The 14,625-nt window shown below is 42.6% G+C and overlaps 1 protein-coding gene across 1 annotated transcript in view; it reads left to right on the plus strand.

Moving 5' to 3' along the window:
- Positions 1-14,625, plus strand: part of LOC117528139 (voltage-dependent calcium channel gamma-2 subunit) — a 144,949-nt gene that overhangs the window by 128,560 nt on the left and 1,764 nt on the right. Inside the window, exon 3 of the mRNA XM_034190714.1 lies at positions 12,708-12,848. Coding sequence (XP_034046605.1) covers positions 12,708-12,848 — 141 coding nt within the window. The remainder of the gene's footprint in view (positions 1-12,707; positions 12,849-14,625) is intronic.

The raw sequence follows: 14,625 nt of genomic DNA on the forward strand, positions 1-14,625 counted from the left end.
ATAAATACAAGCAGTAAAAAATGCCATTAAAAAAAGTGCATACACATTCTATAAAAGGCACAAATACCAGTGTTTCCACATATGGGATTGGTATCTAACAGAACTGCACCTGGGATTGGTCAACTGCATAATGAGATTATTCCTAGACCCCTGCAGTCTACATATAAACTTGTACATCAGTCTTCTCAGGGTAGCCTGGAAGGTGTTTAACCCTAAATCACAAAAGAGCTTACTGGCACTGTGTGTGTGTGTGTGTGTGTGTGTGTGTGTGTGTGTGTGTGTGTGTGTGTGTGTGTGTGTGTGTGTGTGTGTGTGTGTGTGTGTGTGTGTGTGTGTGTGTGTGTGTGTGTGTGTGTGTAGTTTTTTATGTTGTCATTCTTTTGCCGGTGATTACTTTTAGCAAGATAACTCAAAAGGTAATGAACATATTTCATTAAAATTTGAAGGGCAGATAGATAACATTTTGGGAATTATGTGACTTAGTTTTGGAGGTCATCCAGATTATATTCTGGAACTGAGATCCAGACAAATGTTTGGTGTGTAGCAACATTTAACACAAAATGAGAGGATGTTAATGAACTTGGGTGAGCAGGTGGATAACATTCTGGAAAAGGAAGGATTTTATTTTGAATTTGAGCCAGAACATATTTTGGATCCAGAGGAAGTACATGGCTGAACCAAACCAAATCCTTATGATTACCGTATTTTCCAGACGATATGTCACGCCAGTACATAAGTCACATTTATTTTTTAAATGTGGTGCCACTGCTTCATGCAACAAGAAGTAAAATTCATTTAATTGGTGCATTTTTGGTGCCATGTTAGCAAGCAGAAGCTAACAGGATAATTAATGTAATTGTACGAGTCACACAGAACTTCTTTTCAAATGTGCTCATATTTAACTCATGAAATGTAAATAAGCTTTTTAATTGGTTATACTTTTTAAAACGTTATAGTTAGCTTTATCTTAGCCTAGGTGTCCAGCTTGATGTCCACCGGTTGTCCTACAAAGTGTAAACAAGTCAAGTTTCCTCAAACGCTACAAACTCAATTTAATTTAAAATTGATGCAGATCCCAGAACAAGAGCCAGATCCCGCCTGATGTTTAATGGTGATCTTTGTTCCTGATTGCTTTGATCCTGATTGTATGATCAAAGCAACCAGGATCAGTTCAGCGAACAGAAGCAATGTCAAGTCAGGTGTGGCAGCATGCGCTGGTGCTGCACTTCGCATACATCCACGACACCACAGAACCGCCTTGGATCCAGGCAGACAACCTTCAAGACCAGAAGCAGGGGAATAATCAAAGATGAATGATATGGAACAAAACTGGGCAATCAGGAAGAAAGATTAGGATCAGGATCACAAGTCATTGATCACAAAGTTGAGTGATGAGGTTTGAGGACCAAAAGTCAACATCCAGGATCCTGTGGTTGTAGAATCTTACTCCAGATCCAAAACATGATGAGGGCCTGGTGGACAATAATGTCAGAGACGTGACGTCTCTTGGAATGAACTGAAGAATTGGAACTAGTAAGTGCACTCAGTGATGGCACATACGGACTAATTAGGGCGTGAGAAAATCAGACCTTTATGATGTCATAAGGTGAAAATGCTAATGAAGGAGACAAACTGAAAAAATCTCTGTTAGTTTGAAAGACACTAAAGAAAGTGATAAAGGCAAATATTCTGAGGAACTTTCAGGTCACCACCAAAATGTGTCTGACCTCTCCTTGATACGGTAACCGAACTCTCCCCAGCATCTCAGCGCTGCGTGGGACCTGTGCAGCGTGTGCGCTCATGTGAGACGATGTGCTGACATTAATGAGAGAACTGCAGGCTTGTGGCCCTGTGTCAGCCCGGAGACGGGGGCGGGGCCGGATGCAGGGGCAGGGCCTCGTCCAGTGCAGGCGCTAACCCAATAAAATCAATGGGTTGGAGGCAGGACAGGCGGGGGCTTGTGAGGTAACCACAGGGAAACCGAGCCTGGACTGATGTCCAGGAGAGTCCGTAGCACCCGAGTGCTGTGTGCTGACTGCAGCACGCCAGGACGGAGACTCTTTAATGGGACGATAACAACTAAAAAAAAAAACAACAAGGTATGAAGAATGGACACACTGTAAAAATCAGGAAATAAGACAAACAGACACAGTCAGGTCCACAAGTAGCTGTGTGTATATGGCTTCAATAACTGAGAAACTGTGGAGAGCTGACATTTGGCGTTTGTTATGTTTATATATTTTGGGTCAGGATGAACGGTGCAAAAACAGAAAGTTGATTGGACTAATATTTTTGGAGAAATTTGGGATATTAGGGGATTGTGCACAAAATTGGTTCATATTCGCTTAACATCCACAATATGCGTGAAACATGCTTGTATGAGTCACCCGCACACGTCCGCAGTTATCTGCAGAGTCATGTTTTTCTGTTGCCAGGATTTTTGAGCTGCACAAAATTTTGGCTGTGGATGACATCCACCTTACATACTCCATACATACACAAACATACTCAATCTATGCGCTGTATATTCGCCATTATCTGCTGATATCCGCAACTGACAGGGATTTGCGGCTTGGCAGCAGACTGGTACAGTGTGTAAAATGGATATTTTGCGTGCCCATCATGTCCACATCACCAACTAATATAAGCTGTAGCGACTGCATACAGACTAGTCATGAATAAAGCGTTTTTATGCTGCTTTGCATCTGATTTGCAGCGGATGCATATCAGATGTGCTGTGTTCACAGCTGGACGCTGTTCTTTGTTCTACCGGCTGCCACGTGCTCTGCGCTGGATGCTGCCTATATAAAATAATGATTTCATGACAGATTAATCATTTTATTCTGCAAACTGGTTGTTGAAAACGGCTCTAATCACCTTCTGAATCACAGAGGAAGCTGCAGCTGGGCTGTTTGCGCATGTGTGCATGCGCGCGAACGGCTAACAAGCTGCAGAAAGCATTTTGAGCCGTCTAAAAAGGTAATTATTTGACTTGTTTACATTGTCAAGGCTTGATAAAACAGTTGTGTGTTTTTTCCTTCTTGTCTGCAGCTGTTACAGTATTTATTCCTGTGTTTATAACAGATTTAACTTCTTGTTATAATCGTTCAGATGAGCTGCGCTCTGATTCGATCCGCTGACGTCACCACTCGCCCTGTTCGCTGCTTCTTTACTCCAGTTAACTTGTCCGAGTCCAGCAAATGCTCCAGAGGCTGTATTGTTGGTGTGAATAGTGATGCCGACGGCCTGAGTGCGCTTCTTTTATGACCACAATGCAGATGCCGTGCACACACAACACGTGCGCGATGCATCATAATACACCTGTTGTGTGGGCCGCCAGAAGAGGAGGTACTGCTGGCCCACCACCAGAGGGCACCCTGTCTGGAGTGCGGGCTCCAGGCACCAGAGGGCGCAGCCGCCTCACAGGAGCAGCCAGGATGACAGCTGTCACGCATCACCTGCAACAGCTGTTACCAATCACCTGATCAGCAGGGGCACATCAGCAGGACGACTTCTCCACCTCTTTGCCGAGATATCGTTCTACCTGGAAGGTAACGTTCTCAGCTGACCGTGAGATCTTTTCAGTAACCTTTTGTGACTTTTGTGCATTATATAGCAGAATCTTTCCAACGAGAGGTGGAGGTAGTTTTCCTGCCGTGTGGATTGCTGGGTGCAAACGCGCCCACATTTAATTGTTTTTTTTTTTTTGTTCCTCGCCAGCAGTACCAGGTCCGACACGCGGAGGCAGTGGCCACCTGGGAGTTCGGGACTTGGCGGCTCCAGTATTCCCGGGGTCTGGTGGCGGAGGAAATCGTGTGGTTCCGGTTCTGCTTTGGACAGACGTCTTCTATCTTCGAGCCTGCCCACACGACACCTTCTGTGATTTGACTTGTTGTCTATTGTTGTAATCTGTTGTGTTTGTTGTGCCCATTCACAACAGTAAAGTGTTGTTATTTGACTTCCTCCATTGTCCGTTCATTTGCGCCCCCTGTTGTGGGTCCGTGTACCTACACTTTCCCAACAACATCCATAATACTGCCGTGATAATCGCAATGCGTCGGATCCGTTTCCTCACTACGTGCATTATACAACCGTGATTGTTCATCATATACTCGCTATATATTATTAATATATCTGTAATTCATACTGGGACATTTGTCATTTTTGGCCATTTTTGTTGCGGACAACAACGAACGCCCGTAATTTGTGTACTCAATTCATGCGCAATTAATCCTCTCCCCAGTGGGACAGGGCCCTTAGGTAACAACAGTGAACAGTGAACATTGATGTCACCCTTAATCAGTCCCTGGGAACCAGACGAGCTCTGAACAAAGAAAATGTGTCAATGTTGCCAGTTGTAAATCATGACATCAACTAAAAGTGCCAAATAATTAATACAGTTATTCACAAAACTTTCTCATTTTATTTTCCTGCACTTTCAGTTAAAATCGTTACAGAAACTTTACATAATTTATTACCACCTTTGAAAAATGTCAGTTATCTATTTTAGCACCAGTGTACGGTGCCAGACTTGACTTGTGGTTGAAATCAGGTTTCTTTCATTTCTAAATCCTCGGGCTGGTGGCCACTCAGGCCCCCACAGCTTGTATTATACTCTGACCCGAAAACACCCCACAGACACTCACTGTGGGTGACCCACACGTGTCACAGAAATTTAAAATGTTTCAACAAAACTCCGCGTCCAGTCTGACACCTCTGAATCTTTGAACATGACCGAAATTTTAAAACACCGTGCACACAGTCATGGTCCAATAAATTAGAGGCCCGTCACATTTATCCAGCTCGACCCTGTGCGTGTGAGCGTGCACACGTGCAAGCGCTCTCATTGAAAATCTCATTAATGAGTAAATATGGAGGCCGAGCAGCTTGTAAAACACGAAGGTGAGCGTGTGTGTCCTTGTGTAAAAGCCCAATTAGATGCCCATGAGGGGCCGCAGCGTTTAACCCGCTCATGTCACTCCATCATCAGGCTGGACCTCTAGGCTGGACTATTGTAATTCATTATTATCAGGTTGTCCTAAAAGTTCCCTGAAAAGCCTTCAGTTAATTCAAAATGCTGCAGCTAGAGTACTGACAGGGATTAGAAGGAGAGAGCATATCTCACCCATATTGGCCTCTCTTCACTGCAGGCTTATTTGTAGTTCCTAGGGTTTGTAAGAGTAGAATGGGAGGCAGAGCCTTCAGCTTTCAGGCTCCTCTCCTGTGGAACCAGCTCCCAATTCAGATCAGGGAGACAGACACCCTCTCTACTTTTAAGATTAGGCTTAAAACTTTCCTTTTTGCTAAAGCTTATAGTTAAGGCTGGATCAGGTGACCCTGAACCATCCCTTAGTTATGCTGCTATAGACTTAGACTGCTGGGGGGTTCCCATGATGCACTGAGTGTTTCTTTCTCTTTTTGCTCTGTATGCACCACTCTGCATTTAATCATTAGTGATCGATCTCTGCTCCCCTCCACAGCATGTCTTTTTCCTGGTTCTCTCCCTCAGCCCCAACCAGTCCCAGCAGAAGACTGCCCCTCCCTGAGCCTGGTTCTGCTGGAGGTTTCTTCCTGTTAAAAGGGAGTTTTTCCTTCCCACTGTCACCAAGTGCTTGCTCACAGGGGGTCGTTTTGACCGTTGGGGTTTTTCTGTAATTATTGTATGGCTTTTGCCTTACAATATGAAGCGCCTTGGGGCAACTGTTTGTTGTGATTTGGCGCTATATAAATAAAATTGATTTGATTTGATTTGATCATACAAACGACATGCAACAGCCGGTGGACAGAACAACAAATTACAAGCTTCTGTCCTTTTTTGATCGCAGAACATAACGGAGTGGCGGTCCAGCGACGTGGTATATCACAAAATTCTTCTTTTCAAAGTAGAGAAGCTTGAATCTTCAACTGGACTGGGTTGCTTGACGCGAGGACATTTTGCTTCCTCAGCTAAAATTCTTGCTCTTTTCAACATTTCTGCTGCTGCTGAAATGTTAGTGCAAATGACATAATTTTTTATGTTTTACATAATACGAGCAAAGCGCTTACTCATGGAACAGGGAATCCCAAACAGGAAGTGCCAAATTTTGAGTCTACAGTGAAACAGGAAATGTCAAACACAAACAAGACGAGAGCTCGTGGAATCTCACGGGAACTCAGTGGCAACTTTACACTGAAACAGGAAGTACAAAATTTTGAGTCCACAGTGAAAGAGGAAATGTAAATGTTGAACATTTCCTGGCATGGGTAGAGCTGGGCTGCACTGGACTTCCCTGAAATCTGATTGGGCACTTCAGGTGTCACCCAGATGATTGACATGTCACGGCACCACATGTCTGGTTGAAAAGAGCTGTTTTGAAATTGATGCCACATATTGACTGCTAGGTCCATCCTGTACAGTAGTTGGTGCTGTGTTCCACAAAAAAGTTCTAATCCACCTTAGTAGAAGAAGAAAAATGTTTGAGCCAGTTTTTAATTTGAACACATTGTCTGAACCACAGAAGTCTAGTTATATTGGTGAGTAAACAGCCGTTTTATAATGTCTAAAATTATCTAAAATTATCTTCCTTAAACTCAAACCCTAACCCTAACCCCAAACTGTGAAGTAGCTTGAAAAGTTAGAATCTGAATATACATCAACATAAAAAAATTGCTTAAAGTGGCAGGGGGTTAACAGGGGCGTAGATGGGGGGGTGTTAAGGTTAGATTTTTAGCCATGCATATGCTCCTCAGAAGCATTTATTGGGGAAAAAAAAGGTTTGAAGGACCTAAATTTCTTGGTCAAATGGAAGCAGAAGATTTTTGCCGTGATTATGCATGATTGTTCAGAAGAACAGCGTAGTTTGATTAAAAAGTTGATTGGAGAGGGGAAAACTTATACGCAGGTGCAAAAAATTATAGGCTGTTCATCTACAATGATCTCCAATGCTTTAAAATGGACAAAAAAAAAAACAGATGCGTGGAAGAAAACGGAAAACAACCATCAAAATGGACAGAAGAATAACCAGAATGGCAAAGGCTCACCCATTGATCAGCTCCAGGATGATCAAAGACAGTCTGGAGTTACCTGTAAGTGCTGTGACAGTTAGAAGATGCCTGTGTGAAGCTAATTTATTTGCAAGAATCCCCCGCAAAGTCCCTCTGTTAAATAAAAGACGTGCAGAAGAGGTTACAATTTGCCAAATAACACATCAACTGGCCTAAAGAGAAATGGAGGAATATTTTGTGGACTGATGAGAGTAAAATTGTTCTTTTTGGGTCCAAGGGCCGTAGACAGTTTGTGAGACGACCCCCAAACTCTGAATTCAAGCCACAGTTCACAGTGAAGACAGTGAAGCATGGTGGTGCAAGCATCATGATATGGGCATGTTTCTCCTACTATGGTGTTGGGCCTATATATCGCATACCAGGTATCATGGATCAGTTTGGATATGTCAAAATACTTGAAGAGGTCATGTTGCCTTATGCTGAAGAGGACATGCCCTTGAAATGGGTGTTTCAACAAGACAATGACCCCAAGCACACTAGTAAACCAGCAAAATCTTGGTTCCAAACCAACAAAATTAATGCCTCGCAGATGTGAAGAAATCATGAAAAACTGTGGTTATACAACTAAATACTAGTTTAGTGATTCACAGGATTGTTAAAAAAGCAGTTTGAACATAATAGTTTTGAGTTTGTAGCGTCAACAGCAGATGCTACTGTTATTGTGAACACCCCCTTTTCTACTTTTTTTTTTACTAATAGCCCAATTTCATAGCCTTAAGAGTGTGCATATCATGAATGCTTGGTCTTGTTGGATTTGTGAGAATCTACTGAATCTACTGGTACCTTGTTTCCCATGTAACAATAAGAAATATACTCAAAACCTGGATTCATCTTTTTAGTCACATAGCACTACTATTATTCTGAACACTACTGTATGAGCAGATCGTTGTATTAGATATTGATTGATGTTGTGCATCACAGACCATTTTTGTTTTTCTGTACGAAACCATTCTGAGTTTGGTCCTCATCTATTTGTCTCTAATTCCTCACCCGTGTCCCTGGAGGGCACCGCCATCCTTAAACATTCCTCCAGGCAGCATCCAAAACTCTGACAGGGCCTCAGCCTGCCTGTAAAAGACAGAGTGAAGGTGTGTGTGTGTGTGTGTGTGTGTGTGTGTGTGTGTGTGTGTGTGTGTGTGTGTGTGTGTGTGTGTGTGTGTGTGTGTGTGTGTGTGTGTGTGTGTGTGTGTGTGTGTGTGTGTGTGTGTGTGTGTGTGTGTGTGTGTGTGTGTGTGTGTGTGTGTGTGTGTGTGTTGTCTCCCACCAGCTCTGATTTTCTGCCCTCAGCGCTCAGACATGCACCAATCTGCACTTAATCGGTTCACTGACAGCATGAGAGCATCCCAACGAGATAAACCTGCAGGGAAATCTGCCTTTTCTTCTGACGTAAAGCTCAGAGACGAGGTGCCGAGCACACTCAGGTCGCTGTGAAGGTTAACATCCTGCAAGACAGAGACATTTAAGAGGAGAGGAGCACTCGTCCCGAGGGCTGCAACGTCTCACAAACCCAGTCAGATGATGACATGAACAGCATTTGTCTGTCCGCATGCTCCCTGTAGCCAGGCTGACAAAGAGTCAGAGCTCTATTGAGCTGAGTATTCCATTAACTTTAACTAGTAATGACTTCATGACTTTCTTTGCTAACAAAATTTTAACTATTAGAGAAAAAATTACTCATAACCATCCCAAAGACGTATCGTTATCTTTGGCTGCTTTCAGTGATGCCGGTATTTGGTTAGACTCTTTCTCTCCGATTGTTCTGTCTGAGTTATTTTCATTAGTTACTTCATCCAAACCATCAACATGTTTATTAGACCCCATTCCTACCAGGCTGCTCAAGGAAGCCCTACCATTATTTAATGCTTCGATCTTAAATATGATCAATCTATCTTTGTTAGTTGGCTATGTACCACAGGCTTTTAAGGTGGCAGTAATTAAACCATTACTTAAAAAGCCATCACTTGACCCAGCTATCTTAGCTAATTATAGGCCAATCTCCAACCTTCCTTTTCTCTCAAAAATTCTTGAAAGGGTAGTTGTAAAACAGCTAACTGATCATCTGCAGAGGAATGGTCTATTTGAAGAGTTTCAGTCAGGTTTTAGAATTCATCATAGTACAGAAACAGCATTAGTGAAGGTTACAAATGATCTTCTTATGGCCTCGGACAGTGGACTCATCTCTGTGCTTGTTCTGTTAGACCTCAGTGCTGCTTTTGATACTGTTGACCATAAAATTTTATTACAGAGATTAGAGCATGCCATAGGTATTAAAGGCACTGCGCTGCGGTGGTTTGAATCATATTTGTCTAATAGATTACAATTAGTTCATGTAAATGGGGAATCTTCTTCACAGACTAAAGTTAATTATGGAGTTCCACAAGGTTCTGTGCTAGGACCAATTTTATTCACTTTATACATGCTTCCCTTAGGCAGTATTATTAGACGGTATTGCTTAAATTTTCATTGTTACGCAGATGATACCCAGCTTTATCTATCCATGAAGCCAGAGGACACACACCAATTAGCTAAACTGCAGGATTGTCTTACAGACATAAAGACATGGATGACCTCTAATTTCCTGCTTTTAAACTCAGATAAAACTGAAGTTATTGTACTTGGCCCCACAAATCTTAGAAACATGGTGTCTAACCAGATCCTTACTCTGGATGGCATTACCCTGACCTCTAGTAATACTGTGAGAAATCTTGGAGTCATTTTTGATCAGGATATGTCATTCAAAGCGCATATTAAACAAATATGTAGGACTGCTTTTTTGCATTTACGCAATATCTCTAAAATCAGAAAGGTCTTGTCTCAGAGTGATGCTGAAAAACTAATTCATGCATTTATTTCCTCTAGGCTGGACTATTGTAATTCATTATTATCAGGTTGTCCTAAAAGTTCCCTAAAAAGCCTTCAGTTAATTCAAAATGCTGCAGCTAGAGTACTGACGGGGACTAGAAGGAGAGAGCATATCTCACCCATATTGGCCTCTCTTCATTGGCTTCCTGTTAATTCTAGAATAGAATTTAAAATTCTTCTTCTTACTTATAAGGTTTTGAATAATCAGGTCCCATCTTATCTTAGGGACCTCGTAGTACCATATCACCCCAATAGAGCGCTTCGCTCTCAGACTGCAGGCTTACTTGTAGTTCCTAGGGTTTGTAAGAGTAGAATGGGAGGCAGAGCCTTCAGCTTTCAGGCTCCTCTCCTGTGGAACCAGCTCCCAATTCAGATCAGGGAGACAGACACCCTCTCTACTTTTAAGATTAGGCTTAAAACTTTCCTTTTTGCTAAAGCTTATAGTTAGGGCTGGATCAGGTGACCCTGAACCATCCCTTAGTTATGCTGCTATAGACGTAGACTGCTGGGGGGTTCCCATGATGCACTGTTTCTTTCTCTTTTTGCTCTGTATGCACCACTCTGCATTTAATCATTAGTGATCGATCTCTGCTCCCCTCCACAGCATGTCTTTTTCCTGGTTCTCTCCCTCAGCCCCAACCAGTCCCAGCAGAAGACTGCCCCTCCCTGAGCCTGGTTCTGCTGGAGGTTTCTTCCTGTTAAAAGGGAGTTTTTCCTTCCCACTGTAGCCAAGTGCTTGCTCACAGGGGGTCGTTTTGACCGTTGGGGTTTTACATAATTATTGTATGGCCTTGCCTTACAATATAAAGCGCCTTGGGGCAACTGTTTGTTGTGATTTGGCGCTATATAAAAAAATTGATTGATTGATTGATATATTCTGGGACTGAGCACGCTAACTTCATGATGGTGACCACAAATTCTGATGGCTTCTAAATTCTGAAATCTTCAAGGACACCTTTGATTCTATTTCTAGATTCATTTTGCTGCCATTTATGCAGGTCTGGGTTGTGGTGGCAGTAGACTAAGCAGCTCATCCCACACTTCCCTATCCTCAGCAAAGTCCTCAAATGCTTCCTGGGGGATCCTGAGGTGTTCCCAATCCAGCTGAGAAATATAATCCCTCCTGTGGACTGCAGCGGACAGAGACAATACACATTAAGTGTTTTGTCCAAGGACACAGACAGGTAGGGTGAGCGGGCATCGACCCCAGGGCTACATAACAGCAGATCAACTATCTGCAGTAAGCAAATCAATAAATCCGTCTGTCCCTCGTCTCGTTTGTCTCTGCTAGTGAAGATGCCAGGAGACGAAGACGCTCTCTGGCGCCCTCGTCCAGGTAATGTGTCGTGTGTCCGTGCCTTCAGGGTCAATGGGACAGAGGACCGGTCCAAAGAGCGATGGGTCCAGGAGCAGAGTCACTGCTCCGGACATCTTAATATTTAATTAGCCTGTCTGACCAGTAAGCCTTACCCACAATTCCCTCTTGTTCTAACAAGGAATCAAGGACGATAAATGGAGAAAGATGAGGTGAAGACAAGTCCACGCTTTATCTTCACAACTGTCCGTTGCTCGGACCGAATGTGAATTAAATGTAGTGTGAGAAATGACAGAGGGAAAAAGGAGACGTGGGCCCTATCTTAACGGTGGTGCAGGTGGATATGGGAGGTGCTGGATTCCTTGTAAATTGCAGACTGTATAATGTAATGTATATTTTTTTTAAAAATTTATTTTAGAAATTTTTGGATGTAGTAGTTGCAAACTCCTTCCATCACAGTTGCGGTTTAAATCAAATCAAATCAATTTTATTTATATAGCGCCAAATCACAACAACAGTTGCCCCAAGGTGCTTTATATTGTAAGGCAAGGCCATACAATAATTACAGAAAAACCCCAACGGTCAAAACGACCCCCTGTGAGCAAGCACTTGGCGACAGCGGGAAGGAAAAACTCCCTTTTAACAGGAAGAAACCTCCAGCAGAACCAGGCTCTGGGAGGGGCAGTCTTCTGCTGGGACTGGTTGGGGCTGAGGGAGAGAACCAGGAAAAAGACATGTTGTGGAGGGGAGCAGAGATCAATCACTAATGATTAAATGCAGAGTGGTGCATACAGAGCAAAAAGAGAAAGAAACACTCAGTGCATCATGGGAACCCCCCAGCAGTCTACGTCTATAGCAGCATAACTAAGGGATGGTTCAGGGTCACCTGATCCAGCCCTAACTATAAGCTTTAGCAAAAAGGAAAGTTTTAAGCCTAATCTTAAAAGTAGAGAGGGTGTCTGTCTCCCTGATCTGAATTGGGAGCTGGTTCCACAGGAGAGGAGCCTGAAAGCTGAAGGCTCTGCCTCCCATTCTACTCTTACAAACCCTAGGAACTACAAGTAAGCCTGCAGTCTGAGAGCGAAGCGCTCTATTGGGGTGATATGGTAGGTTGATATGGTTTAGGTTGCCCTGTTACACCTCGACTGCTCGTCCTGCTGCCAGGTTGTTTTTGATCATTAGATGTCGAGATACTGGTTTGGCTGAAGAGCGCCCCCTAGTTTCTTCCACATTGTGGCCTGTATGGCGGCGCCCCGGTGCCCATTTGTTGATTGTCATTCCCATGACGTGTCAAACACAGACAGCGGGAGATGGCACACAGTTGTGATGAAGTCTTCTCAGGCGTCAGAGTATGGTGATGAGGAACACACGTGGAACAGATACTGAAACTGACTCTAATCTGCTTTTCTCTCTCTTCTGTTCTCTCTGCTCTCCTTTCTTGTCCATGACTGAAATCATGTCCCATCCGCCGCCTGGTGATGTCCAGGTGCGGTTCGAGCCTCTAGCATTTTCCCCATCCTTAGCGTCATCCTGCTCTTCATGGGAGGTCTATGTATAGCTGCCAGCGAGTTCTACAAGTCACGCCACAACATCATCCTCAGTGCAGGGATCTTCTTTGTGGCTGCAGGTGAGTCCCCGTGCAAAAACAAATAAACAAATGAAAAGCTTAAGCTGCATCAAGAAAAATCGTCCTCTGGATTTAAATCTGTGCAACTACAGTTAGACACAATCCAACCACTAGGAGTCACCATCCCGTGCCGTGGAATAATGTGCATGTGGTGAGAGGAAACCCATAATCATGGAGAGAACACGGACAAAAAATTGATGAATTATTGAAAAAAAATCAAAATTCAAAGAATTAAAATGGGAACTACAGAAAATACAAAAAAAAAATTGTAGGCAGCACAGAGCAGAAAAGTCTGAAGTCTGGCTTTGAAAATCTCAATCAAACTGACTTGCATAACTTCAGATGTGAAAATATTATACCACCTTTTGTTTCTTCCTAATCGTGAATGAATGAATGAATTTGGCGCACATACACACACTTAACAAAAAAATCTCTCGTTAAACAAAAACAAAACACGTAGACAATTTCCCAGTTTTGTGCGCCTGAAACGGTGTAGACAGAAGCACTCCTTTTACCATTTACTATATATATATACATATATATATATATATATATACTCATAACAACAAATACCAAAAAAACAATCAGAGACAATATAGATTAATCGGTAAACTAAAATATCTCAACACAACAGAACAAACAATAGTGCAACGCACAATAACAAAAAAAACTGTAACAAACTCAGTTAACCTAATTCATCATACTATAATAAGTAATTATAGTGTTTTTATAAGGTCTTTTTAAGCCAACTAAAGTACTAGATAATTTAATGCTATCAGAGCAGTTATTCCAAATTTTTACACCTTTTACGGAAACACAATGACTTTTTTCGGTAGTTTGAGTCTTTAATTTATCAAATACTAATGTTCCTCTCAAATTATAAAAAATAGTTAAGTGTGGACTTCTCATTACAGAACAAATTGGTAGTCAAGGTACAATGTGATCACAGTGTCCCATAGCCTCATTCTGTTTGCTGCTGGTTGTTGTCAAACCTCCTTCGTCGCCCCTACTTTACTTTGATCCTGCTGCAAGGAATAAAGCCACCCATTGGGATTTCTCTCTCAAACATATGGTGTCCGTGACACACTTTCAAATAAACTGTGCTATCTGTATTGTTAAACCAACAACTGTTGTGTAGACATTCTGTGATCAGCTTCTTCTTGACTCTGAATCCTTGGGTACCGCTGGAATAGCTTTGTGTCAAAGTGGTCACTGAGGAAGACCCACGTGAGGTTTTGATCTGCCATAATTATTTCCATATAAAGTTATTTAAAAACAATAGTTACACATTAGATTTATTGTCATACTTTCAGAGGGGCAGCAGTTTAAATATATAACCAATAAAATAACTTTGTGTCTTCTGCTTGGATTTCAAATCCAGACTTCTTACTCTTGGGACCATTGGTCTACCAGGTTAGCCAAAGGAGAAGATCTACTCGACAAGCTAGTCTGAACATATTTCAGTCTGGATTGCCTTTTGCCACCACAATTTAACCTTCTCCCAATGCCACAAGAACATTTAAACATTAAGAATTAGAACGACACGGTCAGCTGTCACATCCTGCCAACACTGCTCGCTGTAACCGAGTCACATATCCTATCTGTGGGGTCCAGTAGGATTCATCTGCCAGCGTCCTTTAAGCTCAGTGCTCTACCAGGTCAGCAGACCTGGTCAGACCATATTTCAGTCTAGATTGCACTTTGCTACACCTACAAAAAGATGAAAGCTTCTTGAAAATGCATGGAAGATTCCAGAACATTCCAGACATTGATGGAT

The sequence above is a fragment of the Thalassophryne amazonica genome, chromosome 16 (assembly GCF_902500255.1).
Source record: "Thalassophryne amazonica chromosome 16, fThaAma1.1, whole genome shotgun sequence".
In the NCBI taxonomy this organism is placed as follows: domain Eukaryota; kingdom Metazoa; phylum Chordata; class Actinopteri; order Batrachoidiformes; family Batrachoididae; genus Thalassophryne; species Thalassophryne amazonica.